At 54.8% G+C, this 14,684-nt stretch overlaps 1 protein-coding gene across 10 annotated transcripts in view; it reads right to left on the reverse strand.

Annotated features, from left to right (window-relative positions):
* The window catches only part of SAMD11 (sterile alpha motif domain containing 11), a 169,239-nt gene that overhangs the window by 8,903 nt on the left and 145,652 nt on the right, over positions 1-14,684 (reverse strand). For all 10 annotated transcript variants that reach the window (XM_071798379.1, XM_071798381.1, XM_065854975.2 and 7 more), the window contains 4 exons: positions 13,734-13,878; positions 6,803-6,918; positions 6,352-6,430; positions 5,449-6,152 (listed from right to left, as the gene is read on the reverse strand). In XM_071798379.1, coding sequence (XP_071654480.1) covers positions 5,449-6,152; positions 6,352-6,430; positions 6,803-6,918; positions 13,734-13,878 — 1,044 coding nt within the window. The remainder of the gene's footprint in view (positions 1-5,448; positions 6,153-6,351; positions 6,431-6,802; positions 6,919-13,733; positions 13,879-14,684) is intronic.

The following is a 14,684-nucleotide window of genomic DNA, read 5'->3' on the forward strand; positions in this document are numbered from 1 at the left end:
TATAAACTGTTATGCTTCAGGGCACAAAGCAACAAATTATCAGAAAGAAAGTATTTCCCCCCAGGGGTCTACCATGACAAAATTGTCTGTTCCGTAGGCTTAAGGTTTTTCCCTGATCCGCACCTGGACGTAACCTCTTGCTGCGACTCCTTTGCTCCTGCCAATACCGACAAGGAAATGTGGGACGCAACAAAACAACAGTGGGGAGCACGAGCACAGAGAACCAGGAGGGGCCGGTTCCCCGGGGGAACACGGCAGGTCAGGGGAAAGGCACAGACACAGTGAACAGCAAAGCCGCACGTTAATTGGCAAAGCCACCGGCACAGCCCAAATTAACAGGAAGAGGACGGGACTGACGGAGGAAGTTATCATGCCAATAGGATGCTTTCAGAACAACAGCGGTCTGCACGAGCAGCGCTCAGACGCTGCGTAATCATTCCCACCACGTTTCCGCTCCAGCTTCCCGCTTCCCACCCTCCGCATGGATCCTGCGGCTGCTCCACCGCTGGAGCTGGCTGCAGCCCATCCTCGCAGCACTGACACGTCCCTGGGCATCTCCATGTGCATCTCCATGTGCACCTCCTCAACGTGCATCTCCATGTGTACCTCCTCAACGTGCATCTCCATGTGCCTCTCCTCAACGTGCATCTCCATGTGCACCTCCTCAACGTGCACCTCCATGTGCCTCTCCTCAATGTGCACCTCCATGTGCACCTCCTCAACGTGCACCTCCATGTGCCTCTCCTCAATGTGCACCTCCATGTGCACCTCCTCAATGTGCACCTCCATGTACCCCTCCTCAATGTGCATCTCCATGTGCACCTCCTCAACGTGCACCTCCTCAACATGCACCTCCTCAACGTGCATCTCCATGTGCACCTCCTCAACGTGCATCTCCACGTGCACCTCCTCAACATGCATCTCCACGTGCACCTCCTCAACGTGCATCTCCATGTGCCCCTCCTCAACATGCATCTCCATGTGCCCCTCCTCAATGTGCATCTCCATGTGCACCTCCTCAATGTGCACCTCCTCAACATGCACCTCCTCAACGTGCATCTCCATGTGCACTCCTCAACGTGCACCTCCATGTGCACCTCCTCACCTCCTCCATGTGTATCTCCTGCAGCAAGAACACGTGGACCAACCTCCCGTGCAGAGCAGACCAGCCGCTGGCTCCCAAAAGGAGATGAGCCCATGGGCAACCACCAGACCCTTCACACCCTCGGTCTCTACCAAACGGCTCCTGGGTGCAGTGACAGTCCCTCTCCGCTCCAGGTTTGCTCACTGCTCCAGACCATTTCTGCCTGGCCCTAATGTGCTGAGCCTGGGGGGCTCCTGGCCCCCCCATAAAGCTTCAAATACTTCAGTGCGCCCGGTAACAGTGAGAACGAGCAGCTCTCCGGCGAGCTGGGCGCCCATCGGCGCGGGAGGCCGACGCCGTTGCCAAAGAGCCGCCGAGCGCTTCCCGTCCCCTCGCCACCCCCAGCTACCAGACAGACAGATGGACACGAGCCCTCATTCTCATTCCTACCGCATTCCATTTTCCAGGAGACAAACTCACAGCTGCTTATGTTAAAATTCACAAAACGCTTCAAATGGCTGAGGGCTTTTTTTTCCTTTTTTTGCCATTTGAGGGCAGGGTTTTGCTTCCTCGGGGTGGGGGGTAACGCTCTTTCTCCTTTTTGGATGCGCGGCTGGAGCTTGGTAAATAGGAGAAGTGAAACTGAGCTCAGTTATTCCAGGCACAGTCAATGCTCAGGCAGACACCTCCATCTGCAGCCAGAGCGAGCGTCTCCGAGGGGATCTGCCCGTAACAGCCAACTGCTTTAAAATTAGGCACTTCCTTATTCCAAAAGCCAGCCAAGGATTGAATTGCAGCAACACAGCGCTTGGGAATGAATTCTGCACTCACCAGCCAGCCCCATCCGCGGGTTTAACCTCAGGCTGATCCGTCCCCCCGGTCACACTCGCCAGGTCCCCACCAGCGTGGGCAGAGATTTAGCCCAGATGTTGTGTTCACAGCTGGCAGGGATACAGGGAAAGGCGTTGGGCTTCACTACAACCCCTCTCCAGCACACGGGTCTGCAATGCTGGAAGCTCACCGAGTCTGGATCGGCTGCAGGGCTGCACATCGCCCCCGAGCTGGGCTGGAAACGGCTGCTCCTACCCAAGCCTTTCTCCTCTTGTGGTTTTTCTTCCCTTTGTCTCTTCGTGCCCCCAGAAGAAAGGATGGGAGAGGTCGAGACACACACAGTAAACCTGCTGGGTCCAAGAGCGAGGGCAAGACGGCCCCACACTATGGGAACGAGAAATATTTTCCATGTGCCCACACAGAGAGAAATACAATACGGCCAAAATATTTATCTCTGAGAGTTTGTTTTCCCATTTACACCAGGGAAAGGAGGCCTGACTGGTGGAAATATTCTTGGGAGGGGAAAAGGTAAATACCAATACTTTGGGTTCTGGCCTATTAGCAATTTCTGTGTCACAGAACTTAAAAGCGAGAGGGTGGAAACCTATTTCCACTGACGTTAGTGGCAAAACACCCCTGTTCTCTGCAGAAAAGCCCCAAATCTCACGGTAACCGTGGAACAGCTCAGTCCTAGGAGCAACAAAGACTCCGTTACCATTCTGTGTACTCAGCACTCCTGACGCCAGGGTTGATGTTCAGGTGTCCCCCTGCCCTTCTGCACCCAGCTCAGCTCCGTCCCCTGTCTGAAGTCACCAGATGCACAAACAAGCCCAGGTAGGGCTCCTGCAGGTTGGAGCAGCTGATCACAGCGGTCCCTCAGTGCATCACCTGCAAACAGTACAGGACCACCCCTCGGCACACCGCATCCACTCACTGGCCTACGTCATTTTAAAGTCTCTGGAGCAGAACAGCTCCCGTCCTTCCTCCCACCCCTCCTCGGGAAGATGCGGCACTGTCTGCTCCATCCCTGCGCCGCTGCACCCCCTCGCCGCTGCTCTGGCAGTTTGGGGAATGATAACAAATAGATGCCAAGTGGCTGGAAGGGACGCACCTTCTATTATAATAATGACATGTCACTGGGTCCTGCTGGACTGCGAGGATGCATAAAGGGCAGCGTCTATTCCCTGCCAGGCCTCCTCTGTCTTGCTCTATGATAAATGATGGTCCAAGAGGCTGGTAATGGATTACGGAGCATTTCACCAGATGGGGCCCAGCGTGGAGGGACTGAAAAGAATCCATCGTCCCACGCCAGTGTCTTGTAGACAGGTGTCCACATAAAAGCCCTCACCACCCGTGCCCGCAATCCATTTATAATTTCCTTCCCTCCTCCTGATGTCCAGCTGCTTCAGAGGAGAAACCAAAGGCTGAAAGGGTCAGGGAGAGCAACCCAGTAAGAGAAACCTCTTCTGCAAACCCAGGCTGCAATGGGAGACACAAAGTTTTCTCTCCTGGCATCACAGGAGACGATCCAGGAGCCAAGAGGGAGGCCAGCGCACAAAGCAAACCCACTAGGAAGGGTTTACACTCCTATGGGTTTAATCAGTTTTGCTACCACTCTCCCCCACGCACGCCGGAGAGGGCTCGGGTCACGCAGCGGCACTGCAAGGCTTGTGTTAATTGCTCTCCAGACTACGGATCGATAGGAGGATTTTAGCCTCCTGCACACTCCATCCTTCACCTTTTCCAAAGGACGGGGCCAGCGGAGGGCGGTGGGAGGAGGAGGAGAGCGAGGCTGCTGAAACCTTGACGAGATGAGGTCATCGAGCAGCCGCCAGATCCCCAGAAGGCAGCTCAGGGAATCGACCCAGCTCCGGCTGCCTCATCGATATTCTTCCCGGTGGGGACAGAAAACAGCTCTCTGAGTCCAAAGGAGGAGCCTCCTCTTGCTGGAAGACCAGAGGAAACGCCTGAAACTCAGGGGGCATTTTCAGCCAGCCACTTCCCTCCTCCTCCGGCCCTTCCTTTTGTCCTATCAAGTTATTATACCTTCTTTAGGTGGTTATTCTGTAACGCCAGCCTCCAGGGTACAGCACAACATCGCAACCATCCTGGCCAAAAGAGCAGCTCTTGCACAAAACAGGATTATGGAGATCATTGGGCACTGGTAGAGAGGTGGGTGCAGTTCTGTCTGTTTTCAGGTGGTCTGCGTTCCCCAAGGGCCAAAGGAACACATTTTTCACTGACACACGTCACCGCACGATCCCCGCAGCACTGGGATCGATCCAGCCCTCAACACTGCGCTGTTGAACTCACAGCTCCTGCTGTGCTGCGTCCAACGAGATGCCCTTGTCTTCCCAAGGCTGTTTCAGGGGACAGTGTTTGCTACGGAGTTGTACAACACCCAGCAAAACAGGACCTAAACTCAGCTGCTGTCCCACAAACAGCCAATTCTAACAGCCACGACAACAGGCGAAGCTAGCCAAAAGCGAAAGAGCCCTCCGGAAAGACCTACAGCTCTGGCACAGGTTCCACAAATCAGAAGCGCCTGAAAACCAGGCAGCGAAGCACAGCCCTGATCTTTGCCGAGGCCTCAAGACACGATCGTGATATAAATTCAAAGTGATAATAATAAATGGTCTATTACAGTAACTCGCGCACTGCTGGGGGAGGGAGGAAACCCATCTCCAAGCCAGGCGTCCCCGCAGAGCCGCAGCCAGCGCCGAGCACCGCAGAGCCGCGCCGTTCCCTTCTTAACGGTCGGGAGAAAAAGGCTCCTGCGAGGAAGCCTCAGCAGCCCAAGGCAGCAGGAATATTTATCACATTGGCCACCTGCCTGTCACAGAAAAATCGCTTCCTCCTTCCTGGTTGGAAGGCAGCTCTAATGAGCGATGGGCAGCCGCCTTCACAACCGCCGCAGCTCTTTGCATTGAAAACAGGCAGCTTCAGCAACCCACACGCTCTGCGCTCCCTTCCTCCCTCCTCCACGTGGCAGGAGGTCCTGCCTCCTGCTAATTGCTCAGCCAAGTAATTAGCTGAGGCAGATTTTTAGCTCTTGGCTAGGCTAGCGGGGCTGCCACCCTGCTCTGCCCACAGCAGACCCCTGGGCAGAGCAGCTACCAGGGTGTGAAGCTCATTCCAGATCCAAGACTTTGTAGAGCAGCATTTTGCAGCCATAAATAATTTCTCTTGCCTCTCACTGAAGGCCTCGATAGTTTACTGGCACCTGTCCTGAAACCTGCCTTCCAAAGAAGGCCCAAGCAACTGCAAGATCCCTTAGTCCATCGTATTTTGATGTCCCTTCTCATGTGCTCGGGACTCACTTTGTCCCTGCTGACCCTCTTTACGACCCTTGATTTGCTCCATTGCACATGAAGTCCTTCCTACTAATTAAAAGAAGGTGCTTGGTTCCCCGCAGAGAAAAAATATATAATACAATAAGTAGAACAGGAAAGAAGAAGAGTCCCACTATCAGCACGCTGCAAAACACATCTCTGCTCCAGTTGGTAACTCAGTGACAAGCCCCGCGCGCTCACCTGCATGGAAGTACGGGCTCATGGTGTACGGGAACCCGAAGGGCAGCGGCTGGGGCGGCGGGATGGAGGCTGGCGGGAGGTATTTCACCTCGTTTTTGTTGATGCCCGGGCCAAGCAAATGGCTGGGGGACTCCGCGCTCGAGGAGCTGCAGGGAGCGTTTTGGCCGGCAGCCGCTTCACCCAGCTCCTTGGCCCCTTCGCAGACTTTGCCCGTCTCTTTGCACTCCTTCAGCTCAGCGGCTGAGCTGCTGCTCTCGGCCTTCAGGCTCTCCGGCTTCTCGTCGCTCACGTCCGCGTCGCTCTCAGAGTCCTTCATCTCCTCGTCGTTACAGTCCGGCGCCCCGTCCCGCGCGCGGGGCTCCGCCAGCTCCTTGGCCTCGCTCAGCCCCTGCGGCTCGGTGCGGTGATGCGCCGATTTGCGGCTGCCGCGCCGGGGCTGCTCCTTGGGCGGCGTGGAGCTGCTGGGGACGCTGGGGTTGAGGGACAGCAGGGGGGTGTTGTTGTGCCGCAGCACCAGCATGGCGTTCCTCCGGGACAGCTCCTCCCGCAGCGGGTGGCCCTCGGGGATGTCGTGCACGTTGCGCAGGGCCGGGTGGTCGGGGGGCAAACTGGGATGGAGGCTCAGGGGGTCACCAGCCAGTAGCCTTTGTCTGTGGAGATTCTCCAGCTCCTTCTGGCGGATAATTTCAGCTGACATCTCCAGCCTACGTTGGGAAAGGCAGAGAGGGAACGTCAGGGGTGGCTCAGAGTAACCTGCTAACCCTCGGCCACGCTGAACCAGAGTTTGCGGGATTGAGGTGTCACCTGTGTGCAGCTGCACCTCACATTACTCTGCCTGCCGCTAGGAAAGGGAATGAAAAACCCAACCCAAGGCCAGGCAGGGCTGCCCTCTACGCTCTTTACCTTGCCAGGTTTTGCTTTCGTAGCATCTCTTGCTGCCGTGCAAACATCTCTGCTTGTGCCGGCTGTAGGAACCCATAACCTGGGGACATGGAGAATAATAATACGGGGTTATTAATCACAGTATTGACTCAGAGCAGCTCCCCAGAGGGCTAACAGAGCAGGAAAGGGCGACTGAGAGCTGCCTTTCTGTTCTAGAGCTCATCTATTCCCTCCTTCCCAAGGCAGCGCAGCCGCTGCCGAAACACGGGACCAGGGAGGCTGGTGGGGATTAAAAGAGCGAGCAGGCAAGGCGACCCGCTCCTGCCGCTGCAAAACATGGGCAAAGTCAGCACCACAGTAACAGGGAAATACAGAAAATGCGTGTGGGCTGTTTGGCTCAAGGACAGTTTGACACAGCACCTTCACTCTGCTCACGTCCCCTGGCCGATTCAAGTGTTTGTTACACACTCACCTGGAGTCTGGCACAGAGCCGAAGGCACCCCGAGGAACGGAGGTCTCAAGTGGGGTCCCAGGGCAATATGGGGTGCGTTCTGGGGTGAAAGCAGAGGCGGTGGGTGCGATATTTCCCTGCAGAAATCAGAAAATAAATTCATGTTGAAAACCTGGAGGCTCCCTGGCTCAGGAAGAACAAACATCCTTTCTGCAGATGAGTTGCGTTCTGTACCAGAGGCTGTTCCAAGATAGAAAAATGACTATTTGCCCCATATGCAAAACTTTTAAAAGGGAGAGAAAAAAGAAAGTAACCAGAACCAGAAGGGGAAAAAGCAGGCAGGACTCCATAGGTCCCACATACTTTGGTACATTTGCTTCCGTGGCCTTTCAGCTGGGCTGTTCAAAGGGGTTTTGGCCACCCAGGACCAGCAAACAAGGCTGAAGATGCTGCACCTGCCTGTCCTGTTAACAAGCTTGGGTTAATATCCCAACTACCTGACAAAAGCCATATTATCTATATTTTAGGAGCTGAAGAGTGGGTCTGGGAAGATTTGAATTCACCACTGGCACACCTTGCAAAAAAGGATTTTCAATTCTGGAGAGAAAAGCTGTAAGTGGGGTCGAGAAAAGAGCAGAACTGGAGAAGGGGTGGGTGATGCTGGCCAGGATGGGCAGAGCAGATGTAAGGTGGCAATAGTTGGAAGAGGCAGGTTCGAGGGGTGGGGAGGAGGACAATGCCTGGAAGCAAAGCAGGGAGTGGGGGGAAAAAGAGGGGAAAGAAAAAAGGCAGGAAGGGAATAAGAGCCAAGGTCTCTTCCATTAGTCAAATCTGCCCTGGGAGCCTGCAAGCAAATCTCTGCTTTCCGGCTGCACATCTCTTAATTCCTTTTGATGGCCACTTACAACATTATTACCTTCACCAGGGCATCTAGAGGCAAAGCCAAGTGCTGTGTCGTTTATTTTCATTTTACAATATCTCCCTGTAAAATCTGCTTCAGGAGAGACTGGAGGACAAGAGAAAGGGAGCAACAAGGTACGTGTGACTTTGCAACAAACCGACCACAGGCACAGCCGCACTCCCCTGTTCAGTGGGGGGGATAACCTGAGAACCCCATGGAGCTGGGTCCCCATGGAGCTGGGTCCCCACGGCACACAGCTGGGGATGGATTTCCACCAGGGCTCACGAAAAGCAAGACAAGGACTCTGTGAGGATGAGATGGGCAAGGAAAAGATTCCTGTCCTTTCCCTAGGTCTTCCTAGCGCAGTTTTATCCAGATTTTATACAACCACCGCTACAAAACCCTGCACAGAATGGGCTGAGCCTCCAAAATCCCTCCTCCTCCCTACCCCTTGCCCATCCGCCTGTCTCTACCTCCCCCTGCCCGCCTGTCTCTGCTCCCCTTCTCCCCTTCCCTGCCTGTCTCCATCTCCCCTTTCCTCCTCCTTCCTCCCCTAGCTCTCCTCTAAACTAATTGCACAGCTCGCTGTGTCTGGAGGAGAGCCACAGATCGATCCGGCGCTGTTGAAATGTTAATGCTAATCGTATAACCGCTCCGCCAGCACCTCGCACTTCGGTGGCAGCTCCAATTAATCTCAGGTAACGCAGCGCGTGACCTTCGGCTGGGAGCCGGGGCAGCAGCCAAGCGATGCTTATGTAATTACACCATGAAGTGTGTAATCACCTGCCCTAATCCCCGAGGCCTCACAATTAGCCGAGGCCTCGGTCGCTGGGCTGCCAAGTGCTTTGCCACCCCGGACAGCCTGCAGATGAATAACGGACAATTAAAGCGGCATGACGGGGGCTAGGAGGTGTCCGTTCGATCGTAATTAGCTGTAATCATGGGGAGACGAGCCTGGCAGACGTGCTGTTCGTTTTATAAGAAGCAATTTAGGAAATCAAGTCGCTTTTAACCATTTCGTGGCCAGGCGAGCGGTGGCTGTGCCCTCCCTGCCTTTTGTAAGTGCAGAAGAGGGGATTTTGTAGGAGAGATAAGGCAGAGGAGCCCCAGGTGCAGGCTGCACACAGAGAGCTCAGAAGGAAACGCTAAAAACAAAGAGAGCTCCTTGATTTTAGCCAAGAAGAGACAATCTGTGCCCAGGAAGGATACTGCTTGATGGGGATCAGGACTGGGCACTGGAAAATAAAAGCTTCTCCCTTTGGTGGCAGCCCCATGTCAATCAGCGGCTATTTTTATGCTTTAATGTTGCACTACAGGGCCTAACTTTGATCCCTACGGAATTCACATCTGCTCGAGACCCCGCAGCGCGCTCCCTCTGTCCTCTCATCAGAGCCCTGCAGCTCCCCTGCCTTTCGGGGCCGCGGATCACAGATGGTTCGGGCTGGGAAGGGGGGAACGGCAGGAGAGCCCGGAGTTGTTCTCTCGGCACCACTGGAGCTCTCTATCTCCATCAAACACACACAGACGAAGCTGCTGGGCGAGGGCAGATAAAGAGGAGCAGCCCAAGGTCCCATGAGTCTGTAGCCTGGATTCAGAAGCTGTCTATGGCCAAATGAATTGGTGACCCCAGAGTAAAGAGCCCCAGAGGCCTTACCAAAGGCTGCTGAGCTTTTGGGCAGACATGCACCAAAACACAAACCCTTTGCATCTTCTCTCAGGTGCGTATGAGTCTTCAACCCCCCGTTTATTTCCTTCCTCCTTCTACCTCTCAGAGTAAGGGCTGAATTGCAGTGCCATAGTCTGAGAATGTGAATTTAGCCCTTGGCAATTACATCTGGTAAGTCTTGTCCTTACCTTGCAGAGAGCCATTCTGTGTTACTGCATATTCCTCCTCCCAGCCCCCTTTCTTTTTTCCCCTAATATGCCAGCTGGAGGCTTGTGAGCAGTATTAGGGGATTTGCACTGCATGCTGCTAAATTTGATATGTCCTTTAACAGGAGACAAATGGTTCACAAGGCTTAAAAACTATCGACTTTTCTTTAACAATAAGCACTAATGGCCTTCAAATAATCAATATTTAAAGTCATTATGGGGTTACACATTATACTGTTAAAACCAAGCCTTTCACTTTAACCCCATCATATCCTCCCAAGCCCAGAGCTGTGCTCCCCCGACTCGAGCCAAGCTCAGAACTGAAGGCTCAGAGCACAGGCTGTGACTGGAGATGTGAGAGGATCAGGAAATGCAGATTGAAACCGGCAAGGCATGGAAATAAATTTAGAACGGATGGAAGAGGGGGAAAAAAAAGAATGCATGAAAGCTCTGCTTGCTTCTGCTTTGCATTTGATAGGAAGAGACACTTAAAACCTGGGGTAACAGGCGAGCAGCACAGAGCTCCTCGCTGGTTCGCCATCCGCAGGCGCTGGCTGTGCCAGGAAGGGAAAAGGAATAAAATGAAAGGGCTTTCTAAAAACGGTGTTTGGGGTTTCCAGGCAGAAGGAGACACGGATTGGCGCTGCCCGTCTAGGGCCTGGACACACGGAGTCTGGTTTGAGCTGCCAGGGAAATCGCTCCCTCAAAATCCCAACTGGTGCTGAAACCAAATTAGTTAAATCGGGTCAAGCTCTTTGGCCTTTGTTCTGCATAACATTCAGCCAGCTGGGATCTGGTGAGGAATGCGAAAATCAGAGAGCAGAGCTGAGAAGGGGATGCGAGGCTGGGACGGGTAAGATTAGGAGACAGAACGTGTCCAGAGAAACAGGAGAACGTGTCCAAGGAGCTGGGAGTGAAAATGAAAACCTCTGTGATGCAAAGTGAACGAATTAGGTGCCGAAAGAAAAAATGGCAGTAAGAGCAGATGGAAAGAACCCAATCCAGAAATGCTTGCTGGGTATTTCAGGCACATCCTTGCACAGAGAAAGGCTCTGGCTGCTGCACAATGTTTGTCATCTGTGAGACTCTGCGGCTCCCGCTCCCACAACGCTGCAGCCAAAGGGTTCGGCCTCCCCAGACCCCAGCGGATCAGCATGTGGGTGGCATCGCACGCAGGCAGCGTTTCGTGCTCCTTGGCACTCGTCCTGCCTTCGCCCCATCATTGTCTACGCTCCTGAAAGACAAATTGTGTCCCTAACGCCTCCCACAGACAGCACCAGAGCCAGCTGAATGCTGTCACCAAATATCTGCCTCGGCAGACTCGGCAGGGCACAGCCACCTGCCATTTCTGCAGGAGACACAGCACTTGGGAGATGGGACGTACTCCAGGCTGGAGTGGTTACAATGACACCTTTTAGTTGTACCCTTTCCTCTTCCAAGTCTTTTTATAGCGCTGAACTCAACTGCCTTTTCAAACAAACCACCAGGTCCTGGTGCTTTCATGATCCAAGTCTGAATCAATCTAGAGAAGGATCTAAGACACCCAAACCATGAAACCAAATGGATTCTCAAGCCTGCAGCTTGAGTCTACTTCTGGCAAGATACATCAGTTTTACTAACTCTTTTTGACAGAGAAGGAAGCTGGAGCAAAGAGGTGAAGGGACCATTACTCCGCTAAAATGACCTTAGAACCTGGTCCAAGAAAATCCATACTCAGAGTGTCTGTGTGCACCCATGTGTGCACCATCCCCTCCAGAGCCAGAACCCACCTGTCTGCCTTGTTCTCAGTATCAAACCTACCAGTTTCTGACCAGTAAAGATGGCTCCTAACTAGTTAACAAGTGTCTGAACATACCTGTTTGCCCAAGTGCTGCCTCCCTCAGACTCATCACCCACCTCTTCACACCTAGAAACTGGAAATCTGTATATATAAGTTCCCACTAGCAGGCAAAGGTCTCTGCGTTCCTGTCTTCGCAAAACCAGCAGCGCTGCCCTGATAAATAAAACTGGGACACCAGTGTGGGTTCCCCCCCTTGCTTTGCCCAACGCGATGGCTGAAGTCTGGAGTGGTTCATTATTCTTGCCCACAAAGCTGCTGCGCTCGAGAGCTGACCTGATCCCCACACATCTCCCGATAGGAACTCGAAATGGAATTTTAACACCACGCCAAACAGTTCACATCCCCCTGCATCATGCGTTATTACTTCTGCTTCTGGGAAAGGAGATGCCATAAATCTACCTACAGTTTGCCTATGTACGTGAGCCAGCTTCCTCCATTGCCTCCTCCTCCTCTCTCAGTGCCTACCTGAACCTTTTAAAATTTCTGTATCTCCATAATAAAGGTGCACAGAGGATGCTTTGATTTACCCTGTTGACAAAGACAACTGGAGACAAGTACAAACCGAAGGCTAAGAGCAACAGGGAGAATGGGAGGGAGAAATTAACCCATGCGCTGCTTCACAATCCGTGGCCACAGTTTCCCCTAACATACCCAAAAATGCCTGTGGTGCTTTGGCGAAACAGCAAGAAGCAGTTTGCATGTGACAGCTCCAAGCAGGCCATTTCTGAGCGGGAGCAGAGCCTTGGTGACACCCAGGTGGCTGCAGACCCCTGGGAGAAATAACGATTGCGTGAACTAACGTCAAGCAGACTTACCCAGTCACGACTATGGGCCATAGCTGCAGCTCCCTGTTTCCCAGCAGGACTCCCCATCTCTGCTAAGCGAGGATTATCACACCTGAGAGCCTGGCCAGGGCAGCAGGCCACCCAGAGCCAGCTCCCTCCCTTCCACCACTGGGGAACACCAGCCCTCAATCTAGTCCTCTGCTTAAACATCCACGTAACACTCTTTTCCTAAATGATTTAAGGCTTCCTGGCCCAGCCCAGCTCAGCTCCACTACCTAGAACATCTGCCCGGCAGCAGCAAGTACCTCTGGGTTTGATATAGATCTAATTCATTTTCAGTCTGCCCCTCCGATGTGCAGCACCTCCCCACAAGAAACCTCCACCCTTCCGTACATGCCTTTTGGGCCAGGCCTCCGGCTGGCCTGGCACCTCTCCAGGCCACACAGAGCTGGAGAAACGTTCCCCATGACTGGCTGCACTCAAACTCGTCTATCTCTGCATTCCTCACAGGTCTGCCTACAATCCACATGGACTGGGGTTGGATTTTATTAGGTGGGTTAGCCAAAGTACACCCTGTGGGTTTACCAGGTCTTCCCAGCCCCTAAACGTTGCAAACCTATTGGTCAGAAAGAAGGAAAAACACAGGATCTGCAGGGCTGTAAATGGGGGGGGGATTACTCTGAACCCAACACATACATGCGCCCGCTACAGAACTAACATTGCAGTCTGCGGCCTGCCCCCACCCCGAGATTAAAGCCAAAAAAGTCTGGATACTGGAGCCTTTCATGGCTTCTCTGGTAACTCAGAGGGTCTTTGCATCCCCATGGCTGCCAGGCCCTCTCCCGCCTCTGCTACCCTTGTCAGAAATGCACACAGCTTTAATTTAATATCCTTCTGAAGTTCTTGATTGCGGAGGGAATGGCTCATGGCACAGAGCAAGATAAATGAGACAGAATTTCCTGGGGTGGCGGGGGGGAGGGCAATCAGCTTTCCAGCACTCTTGGCTGTGAAAAAGAAGCCGTGCCTCCTTGTTCCTTAAAAAACAAAATTTCTTCTCTTTCTATTCCATTCTAGAGCATTTGTTTTCTCTAATTATCTGGGGATGTGATAAAACGCAAACTTAAACATCTTAACTTGCTCTGTGCCAAAGAACAGGTCGGAGTCCAGCATCCACTCTGGAGATCCAGGGCAGAATGGGGATGGTTCCCACCAGCCGGTCGCTGGATGTGAGCATGTATGTGCACGAGCACAGATCACCTCCCTTTGCACAAACACATCCCTGCATGTGGTAGGCACGCGTGCAAACCCACACTTTTGCACCTGCATAATGCCCAAAAGCGTCAACGCCTGAGGAGACGTTAACACATCACCGGGGCAAATCCAATCTGCCCACCCTGACGGGACCCTCACAGCACCCTGCACACCCTTCCCTGGCTCTGAGGGTGCACGCCGGCCCGAGCCCCCCGAACCCCCGCGGCTGCAGCAAACCCCGCCCCGGGGCGGGGGCGATTCGCGGCCCTTCCCCGTCCCCCTGCGGAGCCGCCCCCGCGGTACCTCTCGGGGAAGTGGGTGTCCCTGTGCTGGGGGAGGCCCTGCTTCCTCCGCTGGCTGGAAGAGTTGCTGGCCGAGGGGATGTGCGCTTCCATCGCGCCGGGGTTGCGCGCTGCCGCCGCCACCTCTTGCCGCGCCCGGAGGAGATCTGGGGAGAGGGAAGGGATGAGCTGCTGCCCGGTACGGGCCCCGACACCCCACCCCCGGACCCCCGGCAGCACCCACCGCCTGCCCTCCGCCGCGGGGGAAGCTCCGGCTCCCCGCCCGCTGCCGCGCAGCGCAGCCCCCGGGCGGGAGCGCTGCTCCGGGGCTGCTCCCGGCTCCCCGCGGGCGACAGGGCTGCTCCGGGGCTGCTCCCGTCCCGTCCCTCCCCGCAGCCCCTCGGGCGACAGCCGGCTCCTCGCTCCCCCCGCTGCGGACGGGCTGTCAAGCGGCGGGGGAGCGCGGTCGGTCCCGCGGCTCCGCTGCCCGGGGCGGCCCCGGGAACTCACCCGGCAGAGCGGGCTCGGAGCGGGATCCGCCTCCGCCGCCAAGGGAGTTTGGCAGCGGAGGAAATTGTGCAACTACGGGAGGGGGTGGATTGCTGGTTAATTGCCTTCCTGTTGGAGGGAGGGAAGGAAGGAGGGAGGGAGGGAAGAAGGGAGGGAAGGATGGATGAATAGGGAGAGACAAAAACGAGAGGGAGGTACCTCCCGGTCCCCAAGCAGTCCCGCAGCAGCACCTGCCCCGGCTCCGCGGGCCCCTCGCTGGGCACCGCCGATTTTAGGTGGCCCCCCCGGGGGCTGCAGGGTTTGCTGCGGGTCAGCGCTCTGTGCCCGGGACCCCCGGCAGGGCAGCATCTGCCCCCCAAAACCCCGGCCCAGCATCTCCCACTGCTGCCAAAAGCAAGGGACAGAGGGGGGGCCGTTTCCCTTGGCAGAGAGCACCCATCACTGCTACCAGGTACAGCCCAGC

This window comes from Patagioenas fasciata, chromosome 23, assembly GCF_037038585.1.
Source record: "Patagioenas fasciata isolate bPatFas1 chromosome 23, bPatFas1.hap1, whole genome shotgun sequence".
NCBI lineage: Eukaryota > Metazoa > Chordata > Aves > Columbiformes > Columbidae > Patagioenas > Patagioenas fasciata.